Genomic DNA, 25,635 nt, shown 5'->3' on the forward strand with positions numbered 1-25,635 from the left:
AATAATAATAATAATAATAATAATAATAATAATAATAATAATGATAATAATAATAATAATAATAATAATAATAATAATAATAATAATAATAATAATAATAATAATAATAATAATAATAATAATAATAATAATAATAATAACAATAATAATAGGGCAAAGTGGTGGGCTGTGCAGGCAGAGTGAGGGTTGGCATCCTCTACTTCCCACAGCCATTTCGACCTTTCTCTCTAACTCCATCTTGCCCCTTATGGCCGATCTTGGGTACCTGGCTCACCTTTTCCTACCTTCTATAATGAGGGACTTAATTAAGTGGCTCATTTACACACACGATTATTCCGTAAACGTTTATACAAGTGACCTTTTTTTATTACACTAAGTCATGTCAAGTTAATTAATGTTCTAACTAAAATACAGTCAAGAGGATTTCCTGTGATTATGGTGTTCGCGTGATTAGCTGTCAAAGAATTAAAAGGGAGAGATTATTACTTTTACCATACTCTAGAATCGTTACTTTACATATTCCACGGTTATTCCTCCACTGAGTCTGTCCCTCGCTCGTTTAACAGTAATATATTTGCTCTATAAACACAAGTGACAGTAAGCTACAACGAACAGCCGCTGAATATTACGTTTACAAATGTTGCAGAACCCCCCCCCCGCTAATTAACGTCCACTATTAATCCGCCGCTAAGTCTGTCCCTCGCTCGTTCAACAGCAATACAGTCGCTCTATAAACACAGGTAACGGTGAGCTAAAAACAACAACTCATTATTACGTTACGTTCTAGCATCGGAAATTTACATATCCTCTCTTTTTCCCGCCACTGAGTTTGTCTCTACACCCATTCACCCGTATAAGCAAGTGTAGTACGAACGTCTATAAACATACGTAAAAGTAAGCTGAAAATAAGAACAAACTGAATATTACGTTACGTTCTAGCATCGCAAAGTTACATATTCCCTCTTTTTATGCCGCCAAGTTTGTCTCTGCACCCGTTCAACCGTGGCAGCGTGTGTCGTGTGAGTGGCAGGAGGATGGGCAGGGAGGGGGGTAGTGGAGAGGCACACACACAGGGGAAGCCTATTTAAACCGATCAGCCGACCGTCCGACCGTGGAATTAATGACCGACCTTGCATACGGCGCGCGCGAGTGAGTCGCGGTTCGCGGCGACTCGAGCGACACCGGCGACACTTCCCTTCCGCGGTCCTCAGTCCTCCGCCAACCTCGACAGCCGCTGGTGGTATCGGCCAAGGCGTTCCTGAGACCTCGTGGTGGTTATTGTGTTGCGTGAAAGCCTGGGACACGTGATTAAGAGTAGTGCGCTGGGATAATACGACGCTTGGTGACGTTATTCGAATGGTATTGAACGTGACCAATGAGCGATGTGTAATTAACTCCTAGCGTGCGTGGACTTCGTTATACGCGATGCAGTGACGAATGAAAGATAAATAAAGAAGGAAGAAAGATAAAGAGTGACTACAAGTGTTGACAGTGCTGGAGGAAGTGCAAGATTAACAAGACAAGTAACAAGAACAAGCAGGATGGTGGAGGAAGACCAGGAACAGCAGGAGGAGGAGGAGGAGGAGGAGGAAGAGGAGGAGCAGCTACTGAACCAAGACCCAGGTGGCGGCGGAACCGACGTGGTGAACCTTACGAAAGTCGGTATGTGTTACTTGTGTGTGTGTGTGTGTGTGTGTGTGTGTGTGTGCATTATTCATGACTTCCTTGAATATTTACAGGATTATTTTTTATTCATTTGCCTCCTCCTCCTTTTTGTTATTATTATTATTATTATTATTATTATTATTATTATTATTATTATTATTATTATTATTATTATTATTATTATGTTCTTCGTTTTATTAGTTTTCTTAGCTTTCTTTTACTCCTCCTCTTCCTCTTCTCTTTCTCTTTCTCCTCCTCTTCCTCTTCTCTTTCTCTTTCTCCTGTTTTTCATCGCAATCAACATCACAGGTATACGCCACTATTTTTACCACGCTCACACACAACCTATCAATCACCACCTCCGCCACCACCACCACCTCATCACCACACTCACAGCATAACAGAATCATCATCACCACCCTTCAACACCACCACCTCAACAACTTCATCACCACATTCACAGCATAACAGAATCATCACCACCACAACAACTTCATCACCACATTCACAGCATAACAGAATCATCATCACCACCCTTCAACACCACCACCACAACAACTTCATCACCACATTCACAGCATAACAGAATCATCACCACCACCACAACTTCATCACCACATTCACAGCATAACAGAATCATCACCACCACCACAACTTCATCACCACATTCACAGCATAACAGAATCATCACCACCACCCTTCAACACCACCACGTACCACCACACTCACAGCATAACAGAATCATCACCACCACCTTTCACCACCTCCACCACCACTACCGTCATCCTCCTCCTCAGCTTATCTCGGTCTTGCGGTCAATTTTTTTAAGCCATTCAACTCGTGCTTCTCCACACTGGTAATCGGTGGTGGGGGAGGGGAGGGGGGGGGTAAGATAATGCTGATCCACGTGACCTGCCCCCCTCCCCTTCCTTCGTATATCTCCTCCTCCCCCCAGGCACACGCACACACACAAATGAGGAATGAGGCAGGACAGACACGCACGTAGTATATTATTTAGGAGTTTAAAGCTAAATAATAAATAAAAGGTTGGTTTTCTTGATCGATTTCTTGAAGGCTAAGTTTATAAAGGGGAAGATAGAAAGGGGTGATTTTGACATGGGTTCCAGTTCTATGGATGCTCAAACTTACTCCTCCGATACAGATTCTCATCCTCTCAAATCACATCAATCAAAGAGACACGAGACAATTTAAACGACAGCAAAAAGAAAAAGAAAAAGTAATTACCCTTGAACTTTACTCTTTCGTATAAATTAGAGAGGAAAAAAAGGAACGCACTGAAGGGCTTTAGATGTGGGTTTACTGTTTACGAGCACTTATAAAGGAGGAGGAGGAGGAATACAGTCTAGGCTTTTAAAGAAGGATCGAACTTTACCCAAATGTATTTAGGAAGGAAAAAGGAATAGAATCAAAACTTTTAGATAAGGGTTTTATTTGTAATTTATGAGCACTTACATAGGAAGGGAAGAGAAGTACAGTATCAAGGCTTTTGGACAAACACTCACTCAACACACAGCATATCCTACCCTCTGTTCGTAAATAATATGATTAAATAGTTCACTGACTTGATCAAAACTTTTTAATGTAAAATAAAGTTCAAAAAAAAAAATCACTTGAAAAAAAAAAGCAAAAAAACGATTGCTGCTGCCGCGGCGGTGGACTTAAAAAAACACTAAAACACTAAAAAGGCGATGAGAGAGGCTGAGAGTAATCTGCTAGGTCGTGGCTGCCTCTGATTGGCTGAGAACGCCCAGAACGGCCGGTGATTGGCTAAGCGTGATGACGTCAAAGTAACCTGGAATTTCCTGCTGCTAACTTCCCATAGATGCGTCGAACGTGTTGAAAACTTCAATCTACCGATACCGATTGACTGCCAATCATGCGATCGGTAGCGGTATTCTTCTTCAAAATACCGAATGATCGGTATCGTACCGATCCCAAATGTCAATCGGTAGTCCCAGCTCTGCTTTTGGATAAGAGTCGAACTTTATATTATATCAGAACGTATTTAAGAATGAAAAGGGTAAACATGGAAGCTTCTAAATAAAGGTTGAGGTTAGTTAGAAGTTACACGTAGACACAAATTTACGGAGAGGTTAGATTCAGCCTTCAATACGTGAATGAATGAAGGAAGGACGGTCGACTCTGCCATAAAACCAACACACACACACACACACACACACACACAACCCAACAGCCGCTTTTTCCATTTTCCATACGAGCTGGAAACAAACAGACGAACAAAGAAACAAAAAAGAAAGGCTATTAATATCAGATAAATGGAGGGAAATAAATAAAAGTGGGTCACATCGATTTGCTGGGACCAGGTGGGGGGCAAGGGGGAGGCAATAGAGGGGGGAGAGGGGGGCCAAGCTATCGTTTCCAGGTAGGGAGGAAAAATTGGATGCATAAATAAAAGGAGTGTGTGTGTGTGGGGGGGGCGAAGGAGGGGGGGGTGCTTCAAGTGTGTGTGTGGGTGTGGGGGGGGGGGCGATGGAGGGGGGGTGCTTCAAGTGTGTGTGTGTGTGTGTGTGCGGTCATTTTATCGTCGAGGTTGTATGCCAAATAAAGTGCTCTCTCTCTCTCTCTCTCTCTCTCTCTCTCTCTCTCTCTCTCTCTCTCTAGGGCTTCCTCCCCTCTCCCTAACTGCTCTACTTAACAACCTGCTTAAGAAGAGGAGATTAACAGGCTAGCTCCGGTCACCTTCCTGCTTCCTCTCTCTCTCTCTCTCTCTCTCTCTCTCTCTCTCTCTCTCTCTCTCTCTCTCTCTCTCTCTCTCTCTCTCTCTCTCTCTCTCTCTCTCTCTCTCTCTCTCTCTCTCTCTCTCTCTCTCTCTCTCTCTCTCTCTCTCTCTCACGGCAATCTAACCACCATCCTCTCTGTCTACCCGTATCTATCTATCTTGCTATCTTATTATCTATCTATCTACCTGTGTGGGTCTTAATGTCTACTTGTCTACCCATTAAACCTATGGAGAAAGTTTTTTTTCTGGGTGTAAAAGGAGGATAAAAAGCTGTTCGGTCCGTACACAGGCTGCCGTTGACACTGACACACACACACACACACACACACACACACCGTCTCTGATCTCTTTCGCGTTTCCACTCCGCCGTATGTTTTGTATTTCTATATATTTATGATTGCTTTTGTTCCCCTATTGTTGTATTTATTTATCTATTTACTTATATGTATTTACGTTTAGTTCTGAGTGGGAGTCAGATATCATTCAGTGCCCATACATACATACATACATGCATACAGACAGACAGGCAGACAAACGTATAATTTAATTTCCCTTGTACCCATTTGTTTGTTTATATTTACATTTCGTTGTGAGCGGGATCAGATGTTAGCGTGCTCACGTACATACATACATACAAACATACATACATACATACATAGGCCAAATCAATCAATCGCTAACACAGTAGATGGCTGTCATAAATTCTCCTTTCTGCCACTCGTGAATGGGGTAAGGCGATCGAAGCTATCAGAAACAGGAGCACAGGTATTATGGGGAATATTTTTTCTTTCTCCTTTGATACGGCTTGAGGAGAAAGAGTTTGTGTAATAGTGAGAATAATAGGATAAGATTTTGTTGCGTAATTAATAACACCCTCTCATTAAGACGTGCTCAAGGAATCTAAACGTGTATAGACGCTTAGATCTCTTTTTCTGTACAGCTATTCGGAGTGATTTTGTCTGGCTATTTTTGGACGGTATTGTTACGTGGCTTAGTTCTGTTGTTATTTTTGGTATTGTAGCTTTGCGGGATTTGTTTTGATTATTGTTTCTTGTTTTCGGTGCAGTACTTATGGGGAACTTTCTTTTATATTGTTATTTTTGGTGTATAGTAATTTTTGCCAGATTTTGTTTGCTTTATTGCCATTTTTCGTTGTTTTCATCCACTAGTCTGTCTCATTTGTTGTTATTTTTATGGTTGTTGTTGTTGTTGTTGTTGTTGTTATGGTTGTTGTTGTTATGGTTGTTGTTGTTCATCCCTTTCGTCTGCCTCATTTTTTGCTACTCCTGTTCTTCATCTCTTCGTTGTCTCATTTTTGTTGTTATTTTTCATCTCTTCGTCATTCTCATTTTTGTCGTTATTCTTCGTCCCTTCTTTTGTCTCGTCTTTGTTGTTGTTGTTGTTGTTGTCGCCCTCCATCCCTTCATTTGTCTCGTTTTTGTTGTTGTTTTTCATCCCTTCGTCATTCTCATTTTTGTCGTTGTTCTTCGTCCCTTCTTTTGTCTCGTCTTTGTTGTTGTTCTCCATCCCTTCATTTGTCTCGTTTTTGTTGTTGTTTTTCATCCCTTCGTCATTCTCATTTCTGTCGTTCTTCGTCCCTTCTTTTGTCTCGTCTTTGTTGTTGCTGTTGTTGTTGTCGCCCTCCATCCCTTCATTTCTCTCGTTTTTGTTGTTGTTCTTTTCATCATCCCTTCGTCTGTCTCACTTTTGTTGTCGTCCTTCATCTCTTCGTCTCTCATTTTCCGGTTAAGAAATATAATGAATCGCTTCTTGTTTGTTTCTTGCCTATTTCTTTTTTCCATCTTGTTTACTGGTGCCTCGAAACAATGGGGGCCTCCTCTTCCTCCTCCTCCTCAGGTCACTCGCTTTTACGGGGTTGACGGCCGCGACTTGACACACCTGAGCCTGATGGAGGTGGTGGCGGCGGTGATACTGGGGGTGGTGGTGGTGGTGGTGATACTGGGGGTGGTGGTGGTGGTGGCGGTGATACTGGAGGTGGTGGTGGTGGTGATACTGGAGGTGGTGGTGGTGGTGGTGGTGGTGATACTGAAGGTAGTGGTGGTGGTGGTGGTGATACTGAAGGTAGTGGTGGTGGTGGTGGTGATACTGAAGGTAGTGGTGGTGGTGGTGGTGATACTGAAGGTAGTGGTGGTGATACTGGAGGTGGTGGTGGTGGTGGTGGCGGTGATACTGGAGGTGGTGGTGGTGGTGGTGGCGGTGATACTGGAGGTGGTGGTGGTGGTGATACTGAAGGTAGTGGTGGTGGTGGTGGTGGTGGTGGTGATACTGAAGGTAGTGGTGGTGGTGGTGGTGGCGGCGGTGATACTGGAGGTGGTGGTGGTCATGGTGTTTTTCTTTTTTTACATTAAAGGAGGTAGCTCAAGGGCAAAAATAAGTAAATAAATAAAGAATGAAAGAAAGCCCGCTAATCACTACTCCTATACAGAACGTAGAAATGGAGAGGTCAATTTCGGTGGTGAAGGTAGTGATGGTGATACTGGTGGTGGTGGTGGTGATGATGGTGGTAGTGGCGGGGGTCGTGATGGTGGTGGTGGCGGCGGAAGACCTACCGGGGCGCCTAATCCTATGACATCAGTGGCACTCTCTAGGCGTCCTACGTAACCCTCCCCCCCTCTCCCTTCCCCTTCATAACACCCTCCCCCCCTCCCCCCGTCACGTTATTACCCCCTCCTCCTCCTCTCTCCTCTTTCTCTCCTCGCACACTGCCTCTTCCTAATGTACTCCCTTGATCTCTCCCTCCTTCCTCTTTCCCTCCGTCCCTCGATCTCTCCCTCCTTCTCTTCCTCCTTCTCTCCCTCCCTTCTATCCTTTCCTTCCTCCTTCTCTCCCTTCCTTCTATCCTTCACTTCATCCTTCTCTCTCTCCTTCCTGCCGTGGACTGCGCATATTATCCTTGTGGTTTCTTAATAACTCGGTTTTCAAGAGGTTTCTAGTGACACTGGTTAAGTCTTAGGTAATTGTTTTGTTTTCCTTCTTCAGTGTTTTGTTTTCTTCGTTTTTTTTTCCGTAGTACAGTGGATTTGATGGGATTTGTCATTAGCGCTTTTTAACATCCTCGAAGGGTTCTCAGTACGGCTTCCGAGTCTTCCGAAGGTCGCCGTCAGTCGCCCCGCCAGCCAAACCTAATGCTTATGTGTCTGCGAATTCTGCATACAAGAAAGTTACATGTTTCGTGTGTATGTGTGTGTGTGTGTGTGTGTGTGTTGCATCTATAAGAAGTGTATGATTCTCTACACTTAGCTATAGTCGTTTAATAACTTGGTGTCTCTTCTTTTGCAACATGAATATTCTGGTAAGGAGTATTTTTCAGGTGCTCCTTTGGTTAATAGCTGTTTATGTCCACCTCTGCGGCAGGCGTGCTGGCTGCCGTGGTGGCAGCCGCGGCATGGTTCGCACATACGTGGTTCGGGGCGTCGCCGGGCGTGGTGTACAAATGTGACGCCGTGTATGATTTCATCGTGGTGGGCGGCGGCACGGCGGGCAGCGTGATGGCGGCGCGGCTCAGCGAGACGCCCCACCACCGCGTGCTGCTGCTGGAGGCCGGCGGGGAGGAGCCCTGGCTCTCCTCTATCCCCCTTGCAGCGCCGCTTCTCCAGGGCTCACGCTACGACTGGAAGTACATGACGGCGCCGCAGAAGACGTCCTCCGAGGGCCTCAACGACAGGGTAAGGTCCAAGACTAATAATATTTTGACATATAATGAATGAGCCATAGTTGATCTAATACTTATTCATGGTTTTCATTATGTACCAAACGGGCTTATAATAGCTTTCCTAACCCGTCTTTCCCGTGGGCGCAGCGGTCGGCGTGGCCGCGAGGCCGCGTGCTGGGCGGCAGCGGCACCATCAACTACAACATCCACATGTTCGGCTCGCCGCAAGACTTCGAGGCGTGGGAGCACCAGTACGGCGCCAAGGGCTGGGGCTTCGCGGAGATGAAGAAGTACGCCAACAAGGCCGAGTGTCGCAGGCTGCGCCCTAAGCTCTTCAAGGTAATGACAAAGGATAGAGAACACGTAGCATGATTTTGTCTGTGATCTTTAAAATACATCGTTATCATTATATTATTATTTATCATCGTCAGCGCTATCCTTGCAGCAGGAGGAGTGCAGCACGGAGGCGACGCCGCTGCAGCAGAAGAGCTGTGGCGGCAACGGCACCACCAGCAGCACAAACGACTCCGAGCACGTGCGACAACCCCAGGACGCCGTGCAGTGTTACGACCCGCCCATCCGCACCAACACGGCCTCCTCCACCCTCACCTCCGCCTTCCTCGCCGCCGGGAAGGAGCTCGGTAGGCATCAAGGATTTTCTCTAGACTTCTTCGTAGACACACACGCACAGTTTACACGTGAATGCCTCGCGCGCCATCCCGCACGTAATCTCCTTAGTATAAGCCCTGTGATGGAAGACCAAAATGTGCCCTCGCCTGCAGAAGCACCGCCAGACCGCAGCCACAGGGGAGGGCCAGGGAGGGGAGGAGGAAGCATAAGCCCCCCAGAGATAGTCTTATATAATCCCCCCCCTCCCCGCCCCTATCCTCTCGCGATGTGATTTTTTAAAGTACTTTTTTTTTAATAATCTCTAAGTTTTTAAATTTTCCCCACAGGCTTTTTGGCGAAACAAAGGAAGCAAAGTTAATAGCAACGTATTATACTTCGTTGAAATGAAACTAGAAGAGGCCATAACCTTTGAAACTGGGTCTGCACGTGAATGGTCTGCAAATAGTAATAATAAGAGGAAGTATAAATAGTATGGTAAAAAGAGGAATTAGGTGTGGAGAAGGTACTACAGGTGGGGGAGAAGGAGAGACAGTAGCAGGAGTGTATAGTGGTATGGTGCAGGTTCGGTAAGTGTTCTCATGTAGTAATTGTTAATACCTACTTTGATTACCTCCATGGCATTCCCTTTAACCTTATTTTTGCTCCCTCTCTCCTTGACTCCCCTCTCGTGGGCCTGAGCACTGAGCACCAACCACAGGGCTCAACACGTTTACCGTCCGTCGGAGGGTTCGTCAGTATCAGCCTATCAGGAGACTTATTGGATCCCTCCCGCCGTCACCGCCGCGCGCTCTTTGCATAATCCACTTAACATACATAAGTGACCGCCATTAATCTGTTTAGCGGCATACATAGTAATGGAGAGTGGCTGAGGCGCGCGGGGTATGAGGCTGGACAATCTCACATAGCCTACCCCTTTGCGTTTGCTTCTTCCCCTCTTAGTCTTAAATGTTTCTTAAGTTATAAACCTTTCGTAGTAAACTCTGTTCCTTCCCTTATTCTAACCTGAAATTAACTACTTCTCATCTTCTTAACCCTACTCCTCCTCCTCTTCCTCCAATCCCTTTAATCTACCTGATCTTCCTTACCTAACCTGAAATAAGCTCCTCCTCCTACTCCTCCCTCTTCTTCCCCCTCCTCCTCCTTCCTCTTCTTCTTCCTCCTCCTCCTCCTCAATTCCCCCATCTAGGTACCTGCTCATCCTTCCCTACACACGCATCGTGACATGAAATCGTGCCTATACCATAAAGTCAAGACACTCATTTTCACATTCGTTGCAACATGGCTCTTTCCTTAAGGTATAATAAATACTATGGCTCAAAACCCTTTCCAACGCAGTACACACGTGGGTTAGGCAGAATGGCGTAACACCGACACACGCACAGTCGCACACGTTGACCTTTTCGCCTCCCTCAGGTCTTCCGGTTGGGGACTTGAATGACGACATCGACCACGGCGTGATGGCTACGCGCACCACCGTCTTCAAGGGCCGCCGCTGGAGCTCCTTCACCGGCTACCTCAAGCCAGCCCTCGGGAGGCCCAATCTGCACGTCATGCTCCAGACACACGTCACGAAGGTACTCACGAAGGGATGCTGTTATGCTCTTGCGTAGGCTACGCATTGGGGACCTTAATTCCTCTCTGCAGAGACAGTATTCATGATCTGTATTTCCTCCTGCCTACGACTCAAACACTGCCATTACTTGCAGTCTTCCCATTTACCGATTTCTTTCTCTATATATGTTGTGTTCACCCCTTGCTCTGTCTGAATATGACAGAGATGAGCACTGAGGCCACGCGCAACTTTAGCTATGAACCTCAACTTCACCTTTACCTTCGTCTGTTTCCTCTACCTTCGAACAGAAGAGACCAACTGACATACGCACTGAAGTAGCCAGAAGGAAGCTTTTTTTTTTTTTTTTTTTTTTTTTACAGCTAAGGAGACAGTTCAAGGGCGTAAATAAAAAAATAAAATAAAAAGCCCGCTTCTCGCTGCTCCCAAAAAAGAATTACTTGATCGAAGTTTATAAATGGATGAAGGGATTTAATAAAGGGGATGTCAATAAAATTTTGAGAGTGAAAGAGCCAGGTAGGACGCGTGGCAATGGTTTTAAGTTAGACAAATTCAGATTCAACAACAGACAAGACATAAAATTCAATTAAAAAAAAGGGTGGACGAATGGAACAGCTTTGGAGCCATGTTGTGGGACCACATAGATACATTATAGAAGAGGATAGAGAGAAGAAAGGCATGGATGATGAGGTGGGTGTGGTTGGTGTGTACAGGCAGGACAGGAGCAACCTTGCCTTGGCTGGGCGTTCTTATGTTCTTATTTCTTATGGTCAAAGGAGTGTCCAAAACGAGAGGTCAATTTCGGGAGGAGAGGTGTCCTGATACCCTCCTCTTGAAAGAGTTCAAGTCTTAGGCAGGAGGAGATACAGATGAAGGAAGATTGTTCCAGAGTTTACCAGCGTGAGGGATGAAGGAGTGAATATGCTGGTTGACTCTTGCATAAGGGGTTTGGACAGTATAGGGATGAGCATGAGTAGAAAGTCGTGTGCAGCGGGGCCGCGGGAGGAGGGGAGGCATGTAGTTAGCAAGTTCAGAAGAGCAGTCAGCATGAAAATATCGATAGAAGATAGAGAGGCAACATGGCGGCGGAATTTGAGAGGTAAAAGATTATCAGTATGAGGAGGAGAGCTGTTGAGACGAAGAGCCTTTGACTCCACTCTGTCAAGGAGAGCTGTGTGAGTGCCCCCACACACATGAGATGCATACTCCATACGAGGGTGGATAAGGCCCCTGTAAATGGATAGCAACTGTGCGGGGGAGAAGAACTGGCGGAGACGGTACAGAACGCCCAGCCTAGAGGAAGCTGATTTAGTAAGAGATGAGATATGAAGTTTCCAGTTGAGATTTTGAGTTAAGGATAGACTGAGGATGTGTAGTGTTGAGGAAGGTGATAGCTGAGTGTTGTCAAAGAATAGTGGATAGTTGTTCCGAAGATTGTGTCGAGTAGATAGGTGGAGAAACTGTGTCTTTGAGGTGTTGAAGGACACCAGGATCCTCTTGCCCCAATCGGAAATAATAGTAAGGTCTGAGGCTAAGCGTTCTGTTGCCTCCAGCCTTGAATCGTTAAGTTCCTGTATGGTGGGTCTTCTATTAAAAGAAGTTGAGTAATGCAGAGTGGAGTCATCGGCGTAAGAATGGATAGGACAGTTCGTTTTGGAAAGAAGATCATCAATGAACAACAGAAAGAGAGTGGGAGATAGGACAGAACCCTGTGGGACACCACTGTTAATAGGTTTAGGGGAAGAACAGTGACCGTCTACCACAGCAGAAATAGAACAGTCAGAAAGGAAACTGGAGATAAAGGTACAGAGAAAAGGATATAAACCGTAGGAGGGTAGTTTGGAAAGCAAAGATTTGTGCCAGACCCTATCAAAAGCTTTTGATATGATCAGCGCAATAGCAAAGGTTTCACCGAAATGGCTAAGAGAGGATGGCCAAGCGTCAGTTAGGAAGGCAAGGAGATCACCAATAGAACGCCCCTTGTGGAACCCATACTGGCGATCAGGTAGAAGATCAGAAGTGGAAAGATGCTTTTGAATCTTCCGGTTAAGGATTGATTCAAAAGCTTTAGATAGACAAGAAAGTAAAGCTATAGGATGGTAGTTTGAGGGATTGGAGCGGTCACCCTTCTTAGGCACAGGCTGTATGAAGGCATACTTCCAGCAAGAAGGAAAGGTAGATGTTGACAGGCAGAGGCGAAAGAGTTTGACCAGGCAAGGTGACAGCACGGAGGCACAGTTTCTAAGGACAATAGGAGGCACTCCATCAGGTCCATAAGCCTTCTGAGGATTGAGGCCAGAGAGGGCATATAAAACATCATTTTGAAGAATCTTTATAACAGGCATAAAAAAGTCAGAGGGGGGATGAGTAGGAGGAATATGCCCAGAATCGTCCAGAGTGGAGTTTTTAGAAAAAAGTTTGAGAGAAGAGTTCAGCCTTAGAGATAGATGAGACGGCAGTGTTGCCGTCAGGACTGAGGAGTGGAGGGAAAGATGAAGAAGTGAAGTTGAAGGAGATGTTTTTGGCTAGATGCCAGAAGTCACGGGAAGAGTTAGAGAAAGCAAGGACAAGGTTTTGGCATTTTCTATTAATAAAAGAGTTTTTAGTTAGTCGGAGAATAGATTTGGCATGATTCCTGGCAGAAATGTAAAGTTTGTAGCTAGCATTAGTTTGAAGGCTCTGGTACCTTTTGTGAGCTGCCTCTATCATTGACAGCACGAGAACAAGCGTGATTAAACCAAGGCTTTTAGCGCGAGGAGTAGAGAAAGTACGTGGAATGTATGCCTCCATTCCAGAGACAATCACCTCTGTGATGCGCTGAGCACACACAGAGGGGTCTCTATCCTGGAAGCAATAATCATTCCACGGGAAATTGGAAAAGTACATCCTCAGGTCGCCCCACCGAGCTGAAGCAAAATGCCAGAAGCATCGCCTCTTCGGCGGGTCCAGAGGGTGTACAGGAGCGATAGGACAGGATACAGAAATAAGATTGTGATCGGAGGAGCCCAACGGAGAGAACAGTTTGACAGAATAAGCAGAAGGGTTTGAGGTAAGGAAGAGGTCTAGAATCTTGGGCCTGTCTCCAAGACGGTTGGGAATACATGTAGAGTGCTGGACCAACTGCTCTAGGTCGTTGAGGATAGCAAAGTTGTAGGCTTGTTCACCAGGCTGGTCAGTGAAAGAGGATGAAAGCCAAAGCTGGTGGTGAACATTGAAATCTCCTAGGATGGAGATTTCAGCGAAGGGAGAGTGGGTCAAGATGTGCTCCACTTTAGAGTTCAAATAGTCAAAGAATTTTACATAGTTAGTAGAGTTAGGTGAGAGGTAAACAGCACAGATGTATTTAGTAATAGAATGACAATGAAGTCTTAGCCAGATGGTGGAAAATTCTTATTATTATTATTGCACCTTTCACTGCATTTTATCTTTAGCCAGCAGGAAGCGTAATGTATCTTTCTGTATTCCATTTTATCTTGACTTCTGAAGTGTTTGATCTCTGCAGGTGGTGTGGGACGGCAAGCGGGCGGTGGGTGTGGAGTTTGTGCAGTGGGACAACGCGCGGCTGAACGGCACCGTGTACGCCAGAGGGGAGGTGGTGCTGAGCGGCGGCGCCATCAACACCCCGCTGCTCCTCACTCACTCAGGGGTGGGGCCCGAAAACGTGCTGAAGAAACTAAAGGTAACTGGTCTTGATACTATATTTCTATATGCTAGTGTTATATATTGTGAGGGATATGTTTTTTTTGTTTTTTTTTGTTAGTTTAGGGTGTTGAAGAGTGTTTTATTAGTGTCATTCAGGGGTTACTTCTTAAACTATGGGAGGTGTGTTTGTGTGTGTGTGTGTGTGTGTGTGTGTGTGTGTGTGTCAGAGGTGGGCAAGTGCAGTACTTAGTGCGGTAGTGCCGCATCACAAAAAATACCACACTACCGAAGAATTTCTAAAAATACCGCACTACCGTGGACCGCACAAAAAAAATCCTGCGGTACTTTTTTGCGGTACTTTGAAAACTATCGAAGACAACATTTGCAGCGCGGCATGCTCACAGAATTTTTTTTATTTTTTTTTACAGTGAATCGGACTCAATCAGTCAATCGATATCAGTCATCAGAATCAGTGATTCAATCATTCTGACTTTTCAGTTATTGTTCAAAATTAAATACTAAATATACAGACTAAACTACTACACTGCGAGTCTTCTTTAACCCGTGCGGTGCTGGCCATTTTAACCCCGGATCCGTCCGTGATGCCGGCCGTTTTTTTTTTTTTTTTTTTTTTGAGCCTAAAAAATCCTAAGCAATTGTAAGATAAGGGAAAAACATGCAAAAAGTGGTTTAGCAAAGTGAGTTTTTTTTAAACCCACCTTATATATGTTGGTGTTGCCTCTCATTGGTGCATATTAAATGACGGTACTCTCACTCGGTTTTACAGAGTTTTTATTAGTTACTGAATCATCACCAGACATGTCTGATAACTTGATAACGTATCCTCAATACCAAATGCGAATAACTCTGAGTAAATTTGTTCGTCACTCAACCCAAGGCGGCGCGCCATTACTGCCTCTGACGATGACTGTACAAGCACTAACATGATCGCCGCTCATGTCCCAATTGTACTATTTTGGGCATGTTTTCTTTGTTTGGTTAGCCAGGCTAGGCACTGAAGTATTTTTAATTTTGACTACCGCTAACGCGCATTACCGCACACTGCGTACGGCACTGGGAAAGAAAAAATGGGACCCTACTCTGGAAAAAGTACTGCACTACCGCAACCACACTACTGATTTTTAAGTACCGCGCCCACCTCTGGTGTGTGTGTGTGTGCAGCAATGTTATTATTCATGAAAAAACAACATTCACGGTAGTTGGTTTCATAAGAATGGGGGAATTAAGTGTATGTCAGATGAGTGCCTTGAATGATGCTGTAGAGTTATAATAGGAAGTTGTAGAGAAGATTGGTGCAGGGAAAATCAACAGGATGTAAAAGGACTGATGTAAATGAGATAAAAAAAAGGAGATAAAAGAGGGGTGAATGAAACTCAAGAGGAGGGAGAGCAGTCAAGGGCTTGTTATGGAAGTTAAGTCAGGGTAATGTAAAATAAAAGATAAGAAAATGAATAATGAGAATGGGAGACTATCCTTGGCTACTCACTTTAGCTTCACATTTATCCCTATATAACAAATCCAAATAGTGTCTTATTAGTGCTGGGAAAAAGAGCTTATACACGAACACCTTAATCTTCCTTTCTTTCAGTGTTTCTTGCATGCATAAAGAAACATGTATAGCGAACAATGCCTCAGGTTAATCCGCTCCTGTAACTCCAGATCCCAGTGGTGTCTCCTCTAAAGGGTGTGGGAAGCAACCTCCAGGACCACCTCAACCTCCCTCTCTATGTGTCCCTGGAGCAGCCCGTTTCGCTCAACCCAGCCAAGCTGCGCTCCGTCTCAAACCTCTGGGACTACTTCTTCAATGCAGGGAAAGGTGGGGAAGGGAGAGTCATGTCACAGGGGTCATATACATTGTTTTCTTACTCCCTAAAATCAGTTCCTTCATTTGATCTGCTTTTTCAACTAAGGGAAAGGTGTGGAAGGGAGGTCATGTCACAGTGGTTGTATACATTGTTTTCTTACTCCCTAAACTCAATTCTTTAATTTGATCTGCTTTTTCAACTAAGGGAAAGGTGTGGAAGGGAGGTCATGTCACAGTGGTCATATGCATTGTTTTCTTACTCCCCCAAACAGTTCCTTCTTGTATTCTTTTTCTTCTTCATCTCAGGGAAAGGTGAGGAAGGGAGGGTCATGTCACAGTGGTATTATGTATTGTTTTCTTACTCCCCCAAACAGTTCCTTCTTGTATTCTTTTTCTTCTTCATCTCAGGGAAGGATGAGAAAGGAAGGGTCTTGTCACATTGGTCTTATACACCCAAAACAATTCCTTCAAGTATTCCTTCATTGTGAGATTTATCTTCTAAAGTCTGTCTACAATCCTTCCCTCCTTAGTTTTGGCAATTGTAGTCTTGTGGAAATTTCTTGTGCATGCTCCTTCTCTTTTACCAAGTGCAGAGTCAAAGGACACAACCAAAACATCTAAGCCAGTGGTTCCCAATCTTTTTTTCCGACGACCCCAATCATGCACCTCTAGACATGACTGCAACCCCACTAGTTTAGTTGTATATGTGTTATTATAATGTAATATAATAACACCATTTTTCATATTTTGAGGTCTTGGTGACCCAAGGAAAAACGCTTGGGATCATGATCTCAGGGTTGGGAAAGGGGGATCTAAGCATTAATGGAGCCTTTCACAATAAGTAGAGAGAGATATAGCATTCCCTCTGCTTCCCTCAGGTGACTTTGGACGGGCAGCCATCGAGGGTGTGGGCATAATGCGTGGCGAGGACAAGCTGCCGGAGGTGGGGGTCATCCTCTTCAACATGGGGGCCGTGGACAAGCACCTCTACTCGGAAGTGGCCAACATGAAACTCGATGTAAGTGATATGTATGTTTTTAGAAAGCACTGAACCTTCTTGAGCATTGAGGTGGCCAGTATGAAGCTAAATGTATCTTGTCCTATTGCAGCTTGTTTTGACTCCTGAAGTGGCTTATTGAAACTTGATGTAGTTGATGTATGTTTAGAAACTGCATACCTTCTCTACATTGAAGTGACCAAAATGAAACACGATTGAAGCTTCTTTTCTACGTACCTTCTTGACCATTGAAGGGGCTGACCTGAAGCTTAATGCATCTTTCTTTATTGCATTTTATCTTGCCTATTAAAGTGACTATCATGAATCTTTATGTCGACATCTCTGGATATAATTTCATGATGAGAAACAAAAAATAAAAAATGAATGTGATGAGAGAGAAGGGGAAAGAGGGTGAGGAGATTCTGGTGAAGCAAAAACTGAGCAAATCAAGAGTTCCGAGCACCCTACCGTGTCTCATGCAGGGGAAGTCCGGGTTGGAGAGGTAGGCCGGGTCAATGATAGGAGAGTCCTGAGTATGGTACATCTTCCCTTGTATCTTAATTTCTTTTTGTGATGGCTTGACTGTTACATGAATAGTTAAACCAAGCCCATTAGTGGCGCAGATTTTTTTAGTGATGGCTGTTTTGAGTGCTTAACCTGTCCGCTGCGATTGGCGCGGATTTCGCCTTCACTGGTAGCCTGGTAACATATAGTCCCAGGTCATTCTCTGCCTCAGTGGTGGATAGTGGAGTGTTTCCCATGTGGTATTGGTATGCTGGATATCCCCTCCCAAGGTGCATGACTACATTTTTCTTCATTGAATTGTAGCAGCCACTTTTTGTTCCATTCCTGTAGCTTGGTGATGTCTTCTTGTAGGAAATCCACAGGCAACGGGTTAAAAGGAAATGTTCTTCGACAGTTATCCATTCTCCTCATCTTAGTACCTGAATGTAGTAGGGAATGTAAACTGGCCTTTTGTCCTGAGGTAATGGGTTATTTACTGCCACAGATTCAAGGGCCAATGTGATGGAGATGAGCACTGAGGCCATGTGCAGCTATACCATATGCACGCAATTTTATCTTTTTCTCTCTCTCTTGGTCCACAGTTCTTTGAGAAGGTGTTCCCGGGGATGGAGAACCAGAGTGCCGAGGGGTTCATCCTCCTGGCGACGTGCCTTCACCCACAGAGTAAAGGCCGCCTCCAGGTTGTGTCCAGTGACCCCCGGCTGCCCCCTGTCATTGATCCGGCCTACCTCTCCAACCCGGCGGACTTCCCCTGCATGAGACACGGTAGGGTGCTCGGAACTCTGGATTTGCTCAGTTTTTGCTTCACCAGAGTCTCCTCACCCTCTTCCTCCTTCTCTCTCATCATATTCATTTTTATTTTTTGTTTCTCAGCATCTCAGGTCTTTGGGTGCTATTGAACAGGCAGTGTATGGTGTCTGCACTCCTCCCTATTTACCTGTTTCTTCTTTTATAATAATAGTGTTGTGCTGAAAGCTTCCCCCGGGGTCTATGGGCCTCTGGAAGACTCCGGGGGAAGCTTCCAGCACAACAACAACAATAGGTTAAGAAAAAAAAATTGAAGTAAAGTGCAGTAAATATCAGACTGCCACTGGAGATGTTGTTTTTGGTATAAAATAAGGCATAAAAATGATTAAGTCAGTATTATTAAACTCTTCAAGACCTTAGTATATCTATTTAAAAAGGCTCTGCAGAAGTTGTAAGGGTTTGCATGGGTGGTTTCATGACCCTGGTGGTAGTTTTGAATGAATGGGAACACACTCATGGCAGCCCGGCGTATCTTCTCTTCGGCTCTTAAAAATAGCCATAATAGGAGTCCGAAGCATTTAATAATATGAGTCTTAGCACCATATTATTAAACATTTCAATTCCCAAGCACACACAGTTAACATGGCTTTTGTAGGAGTTGTGGGCATTTCCAGTGGTAGTTTTTTTACCCTGCTGGGAGTTTGAGAAGGCTTCTGTATCATGGACTCAAAAAAGTACTCATGAGAATGCATTTTACCTCTTTTTTGGGCTGTAGAAATAATTGATGTGAGTCGGTAGCATTTAAGAATATTGACTTTAGTCCGTTAGTAACCTTTCCTCTCCAACACACAGCCTTCAAGTTTGCCATGCGGTTGGTGCGGACAAAGCCATTCCTGAAGCTCGGGGCGGCGGCTCACCTACCCCGCTATGAGGAGTGTGTCGGTGGGGCAGGGGGCGCTGCAGGGCCAGGACCCGGGGCGGACGCACGGGCACGATACAAGGAGTACGTCAACTGTCTGGTGCGCCTCGGAGGCATCACAGGATACCACCCGCTAGGCACAGCACGTATGGGCCCGCCGAGTGATCCTGATGCTGTGGTTGACCTTGACCTTAAGTGAGTATGTAGGTGGTGAGTGCAGAGGTCATACTAGTATAAAACTTGTTGCATAGGTATAGTAAGTGTAAATTCTGTAGCTTGAAACTTGTGGTGTCTTAAGGTAGAGTATACATAGAACTTTTAGAACCGTTATCAGTAAGTAAATGGCAGAGGGAGGGAGAGAGAGAGGTCAGAGGAGGTATAGAGATGTAGCTTGACCATTTCTTGTGATTCATGGAAGGTCAGAAGGTAAAGTGTTTTCGAAAAGTCTGCACACTCGTAGAATCATTAATAGTTAGTAAGCAGCATTGAGATATGGTCAGAGGAGGTATAGAGATGAAGGGTGACATTTCCTTGTGTTCTAGGGTGATTGGCACTGAGAGGCTGCGGGTAGTGGATGCCTCGGTGATGCCCACACAGATCTCCGGCACTCCAAACTCTGCCATCATCGTCATCGCGGAGAAGGCTGCCGACCTCATCAAGGTGAGATAGGGAGGGAGGTGTAGTGACCCGCCTGATGCGTTAAGCCTCCCACACTCAGTCTATGCATGGGGTACCTCTTTGGCTGACTGGCTAAGGAGTGGCTTTCCCATCTAACCGGTCGTGTGTTTGATTTCCAGCTCCGGAAAAACCCTTTCCAGAGGTGTGATTTTGCTTGAGTTAATCAGTGTCTTGATTTTCTGCCTCTGTAACGCTTTGGCTGACTGGGTAAGGAGTGGCTTTCCCATCTAACCGGTTGTGGGTTTGATCCCTGGCGCTGGTAAAACCCTTTCCTGAGGCATGACTTTGCTTGAGTTAACCAGTGTCTTGATTTTCTGTCCCTGTACATCTTTGACTGACTGGCTAAAGAGTGGCTTTCCCATCTAACCAGTCGTGGGTTTGATCCCTGGCGCTGGTAAAACCCTTTCCTGAGGCATGACTTTGCTTGAGTTAACCAGGGGCTTGATTTTCTGTCTCTTTCCTGGTAAACTCTGTAACAAACTCACTCCTGTATTTCCTCCTTCTCATTACTTCAACTCATTCAGGAAGGGAGAATTATGCACATGAAGTTTTGAAGATTTGCCAGTTTGTCCCTAACTATGAGCAACATATATCTAGCTTCACGAAAAGGCATAACAAAATCACAAAAGAGAACCAAATAAATACCTCCCCCAAGGCACTTAGCAGGCGTTTTCCCCCCTTTTCGAGCTTCCGACTTTCCTGTAAAAAAAGAAAGAAGAGAGAGACTCCATACTGGCTGTCTAGTGCAAGAACAACTGTCTCTTTCCCTCATATGTACTCATTATTATTTTTTTTCACAGTTCTATAACAAGACAGACCACAGGCTTCACATATAAAAAGCTAACCATAAAGCTCACAATATCGCCACCTTTGTAAACAAAGCGCCATTATTTTCTACTTTACAGGAAATCAGAAAAGAACTGTCATCATCTCATTTGGCTTAAGATTTAGGCAGAAATGAAAAGGCCAATTCTAGAACACTCGAACCCTGGATGACGAAGGCAACTATACAGAAATAGGCGTCACATGATGAAAAATTTATGAAGACAAAAACCTGGAAATCACTGAAAATGACTCAGGCAATTATTTTATGAGGGTGACGATATGTTGCTCCTTTAAAGTAAACAGATATCAACTTCACCTTCACCATTCTTTCCGTGACAGGCTTCATGGAGCAACGCCACGGCCCTTCTCTCCCAGCGGCTGTGTTCCTCATCCCCCGACTGTGAGCAGCAGCTGTTGGCGAGGCTGGCTAGCTCCTCCACCTGCCTCCAGCACCATCATCCCTCATTCCTGGCTGTCGTGTGTCTCCTCCTACCTCTCCTCGTCTCTTTATACCTCTGAATCTTGGGTGGTTTATTTGAGATTTTTGTTTGTTTCTTCATTCCTTGGCTTTTGTCTTTTTTTCGGTTTTTTAGCTTCTCTTTTCTCTTTAAATTCTCTTTCTATCCTCCTTCTCCTCCTCCTACCTCTCCTCCTATCTTTAAACCTCTGAATCTTGTTACCTGGGTCATGATGGGTGGTTTATATATTTGAGATTTTTGTTTGTTTCTTTATTCTTCATCTGTCTTTTTTTTGTTTTTTTTTCTAGCTTCTCTTTCCTCTTTAAATTCTCTTTCCATACCCCTCCTCCTCCTCCTCCCTCTCCTCTCCTCACTCTGAACCTGTGAATCTTGATAGGCTATTTATTTTCTCTCATTTATTTTTTCATCCTCTGAGGGTTATATTCTTCTTTCCCTGTCTTCCTTTTCTTCATTATTTGCTGTCATGTGTCTTCTTTTTCTTCTCGTCCTCTCTCGCTCTGAACCTGTGAATCTTGATAGGCTATTTATTTTATCTCTCATTTATTTATTCATCCTCTGAGGGTTATATTCTTCTTTCCCTGTCTTCCTTTTCTTCATTGTTTGCTGTCATGTGTCTTCTTTTTCTTCTCGTCCTCTCTCGCTCTGAACCTGTGACTCCTCTTTGGCAATTCATTTCCTCTGATTTATTTTTTCATCCTCTGAGGGTAGTAATTTTTTTTGCCTCTCCATCCTCTATTATCTGCTGTTATGTGTCTTTTTCCTTCTCTTTCTCCCTGTGTGTACTCTGCATTTCTTCCTTCTTCTGTACTTTGCATTTCTTCCTTCTTCTTTTCTTTCTTCTTCTGTGTTCTGTCTTCTGTCCTTTCTTCTCCTGTCCTTTCCTTTCTGTCCTCTCTTCTGTCCTTTCCTTTCTGTCCTCTCTTCTGTCCTTTCCTTTCTGTCTTCTGTCCTTTCTTCTTCTTTCCTTTCTTCTTCTTCTGTCCTTTCTTCTTCTCTCCTCTGCATTTCTTCCTTCTTTTTCTCTCTGTGTGTCCTCTGTTTTTCGACATTTCGAGCGTGATTGGGGATTAACCTCCGAGTCTAGTCATTTGAGTTATGCTGTGGGATTTATTTGAGCTTTCCAATCTAGTACTTCTTCATTCCCTCACAGGTTGTTCTCCTTCCTGTCTTCCCATCCTTCTTTATTTGCTATCATGTGTGTCTACTCTTTCCCTCCTCTTCTTCTCTTTGAACCTCTAGTCATCTGGGTCTTGGTATGTGATTTATATGAGGTCTCTAATCCATTTATTCATTTTCTTGCATTCTCCTCATTCTCCTATCTTCCTTCCTGTCTTCCCATCCTTCTTTATTTGCTATCATGTGTCTTTTTTTCCTCCTCTTCCTCTCTCCCAACCTCTAGTCATCTGGGTCTTGGTATGTGATTTATATGAGGTCTCTCTAATCCATTTATTCAATTTCTTGCATTCTCCCCATTCTCCTGTCTTCCTTCCTGTCTATCTATCCCTTATTATTTGTTATTATGTGTCTCTTCCTGCTCCTCTTCCTCCTTCTTCTCTTCCTTTTTATTCCTATTCCTATTTGTGTTCTCTAATCCATTTATTCATTCTCTTGCATTCCCATCATTCTCCTTTCTTCCTTCTTGTCTATCTATCCTTCATTATTTGTTATTATGTGTCTCCTCCTCCTCCTTCTTCTTCTTCTTCTTCTCTTCCTTTTGCTTCCTATTCCTGAACTTCCTCCTCCTCCTCCTCTTCCTCCTTCTACTCTTCCTTTTGCTTCCTATTCCTGAACTTTCTCCTCCTCCTCCTTCCTTCTACTCTTCCTTTTGCTTCCTATTCCTGAACTTTCTCCTCCTCCTCCTTCCTTCTACTCTTCCTTTTGCTTCCTATTCCTGAACTTCCTCCTCATCCTCCTCCTCTTCCTTTTAATTCCTATTCCTGAACTTTCTCCTCCTCCTCCTTCCTTCTACTCTTCTTTTTGCTTCCTATTCCTGAACTTCCTCCTCCTCCTCCTCCTCTTCCTTTTGCTTCCTATTCCTGAACTTTCTCCTCCTCCTCCTTCCTTCTACTCTTCTTTTTGCTTCCTATTCCTGAACTTCCTCCTCATCCTCCTCCTCTTCCTTTTAATTCCTATTCCTGAACTTCCTCCTTCTCCTCCTCTTCCTTTCTAACTTCCTTCTCACTGAGCCTCCTTGCAAAATCTAGTCAGTTGGGTCTTGATAATATGTCCTTGCAATATCAGTCTAGTCTTGTATTTCCATGTTCCTTCACACAGTGCCTCATTTTTATTTCTTTTTTTATAGACAGAAAAAGATGATGTACTGTTTATTATCCTCTCTGGGGGTTGCGTTTGTGATGTTAGTCCTGTTTTGCGTATGTATGAGTCTGATGATGATGTGTATGTATAATTTATGCTGTAAAAAAATGTGTTTGTTGGTGTTTGTTTGTTGTAGAATACATTTTATCTGAAGGAGGTGTGTGTGTGTGTTCTGTTGTACCCTCTTCGTCGACGCACCTGGCTGGCTGGCTGCTGGGGTCCTGGAGGTAACGAGCCAAACCTTTCTAGTATACCTTAACCTGTCGGCTGCGATAGGCATGGATTTGGCTTTCACCGGTAGCCTGGTCACATAGAGTCCCAAGTCTTTTTCTGCCTCTGTGGTGGATAGTAGAGTGTTTCCCATGAGGTATTGGTATGCTGGATATCTCCTCCCAAGGTACATGACTTAACATTTTCTTAATTGAATTTTAGCAACCACTTACTGTTCCATTCCTGTGCCTTGGTGATGTCTTCTTGTAGGAAATCCACAGTCAAGGGGTTAAGGTGGGTCTCTGCCTCCTTCTGTCTTTGTCTGTCTGTTTTCAAGGAGCAATACTGAACTTCCATTCTTAACCCGGTAGCTGCGGGGATCATGTTTCTTAAAGGCCCCTCTAAGCGAGAAAAATGAGAAAAAATCATCACTCACTCAAACCATTTCATAATATATATCAACGCATTGGTGATCAGATTATGCATTATCTATTTTTGGGGGCTTATATCATAGCAAAAATTTGGCCCGTCACTGCTAGGCTACACTGTAAAGTCACAAATTTGGCCTGTCGCTGGTACCGGGTTAAGGTGGGTCTCTGTCTCCTTCTGTCTTTGTCTGTCTGTTTTCAAGGAGCAATACTGAGCTTAATTCCAGTCTTAAACAGTATTATTTTCATTAGTATTTGATCCACTGTGTTAATAAGGAATTTGATAATGGTACAGTCTCTTTGCAACCCCTACACATTATTATTTGCATTAGTATTTCATCAAATTAATTAGGAATTTGATAATAGTTATTTTTTTTAAAGTAGCTACATGCTCTTGACACCTCCAGTTATCAAAGCCCTTTACAGATATAATTTATTACTGACCTAATAATAATACAGACCTAACTAATACTAATAAGTTTCCCTCTAACCATTATCAACTGCATTAGATTCCTTCATTATTTTTCCCTTCATTATTTAATTGATTAGGATATTTATAGAAAGAGTTACTGGAACCTCGACAAAAGATACGAACTAGGTACAAATTAAGTATGTGTGAATCCTCATCGGTTTTTGGATATTAGATCTCTCTGAAGGGTCACAGTTTCAGCAATGTGGCGCGGGGGAGGATTCAAATCTCGCGCGTAAATTGCATTCATCTTCGTATTTATCCATTTATTTGATATTGCTTTATTTTCTAAAACTCATTCTTATTATATGAGAGTAGAAAAGTGTTTAGATGTATGTTGATCTATACTCACTTATATATCACCCGCCTTCATCTCGTCTATTTGTTAGTTTTACTTTCTACAACTTTTTCTGATTAAATGAGAGTAGAAAAAGTGTTTAGATACATATATATTGGTCTATATTCACCTATCAATCTCTTTATCCATTAATTATCACTATTTTCGTATACGAAGCCGAGAACGAGACGAGACGAGACGAGAAGCGCGATCGAGTGATTGAGTCGAAGCTTACCATCTCTAGTTCATCATATAACAACCGATTGAAGAGAATACAGACGTCATCCCGGGAAGAAAAACAAGGAAAAGAAGTAGAACAAGCCCATGGTCAGTCAGTGTCATAGTTAGTGCGTTAGTGTTAAGAGGAGAGGAGAAAAGAGGAAAGGAAAGGAGAGCATCAGTGATCACAAGGGCGAGTGGAGGACGCACGCCTAAGGAACACCACGTGGGCCAATGTTAAAAGGTAAGGAGCCACTCTCTATATTAATTACGTGACTTTTGTGAACAGTAATAACCAGGAACAGCAATAGTAATAATTAGCGAACAGTAAGCATTATTTCCAAGCTGCTTTTTTTATTTATTATTTTTTTTTTTACAGCTAAGGAAACAGCTCAAGGGCAACAATAAAAAAGATGTAAAAAAAAAAAAAGCTCGTTAATCGCTGTTCCCACAAAGATAAAAGTAATAAGTGTAGCGCTTTATTAACACAGATAACGCTAGGGTATGATGATGTTAGGCATAGCATGGTAAATGAGTTATTCTGCTATGTTATGCTATGTTCTATTATGCACATCATTGTACTGTGGATGTTAGGCTATTGGAGAGATATATCTTACGTAATAGTAAAGGTACATGAGAAAAATGGGAAGAAGAAAGCTAAGGGAAAAGTAACAGATAGATTTACATAGAACGAAGCCTAAACAATTCGAAACAAACTTA

General features: G+C 43.8%; 1 protein-coding gene and 1 long non-coding RNA gene across 2 annotated transcripts; one reads left to right on the forward strand and one right to left on the reverse strand.

The window, feature by feature from the left end:
* Positions 1-670: 670 nt before the first annotated feature.
* LOC127000243 (neither inactivation nor afterpotential protein G-like) lies at positions 671-23,410 on the forward strand. The gene is made up of 12 exons (XM_050863696.1): positions 671-1,662; positions 7,802-8,112; positions 8,247-8,438; positions 8,545-8,740; positions 10,143-10,303; positions 13,802-13,978; positions 15,622-15,778; positions 16,645-16,784; positions 17,870-18,053; positions 18,888-19,149; positions 19,497-19,614; positions 20,797-23,410. The coding sequence occupies exons 1-12, from the start codon at positions 1,542-1,544 to the stop codon at positions 20,974-20,976; spliced, it is 2,199 nt and encodes a 732-aa protein (XP_050719653.1). The 5' UTR covers positions 671-1,541; the 3' UTR covers positions 20,977-23,410.
* On the reverse strand, positions 21,321-25,284 carry LOC127000261 (uncharacterized). The gene is made up of 2 exons (XR_007753850.1): positions 21,585-25,284; positions 21,321-21,439 (listed from the first exon to the last, which is right to left on the reverse strand). It is a non-coding gene; the product is annotated as an uncharacterized LOC127000261 (long non-coding RNA).
* Positions 25,285-25,635: the final 351 nt, after the last annotated feature.

Source organism: Eriocheir sinensis, chromosome 2, assembly GCF_024679095.1.
Source record: "Eriocheir sinensis breed Jianghai 21 chromosome 2, ASM2467909v1, whole genome shotgun sequence".
In the NCBI taxonomy this organism is placed as follows: Eukaryota; Metazoa; Arthropoda; class Malacostraca; order Decapoda; family Varunidae; genus Eriocheir; species Eriocheir sinensis.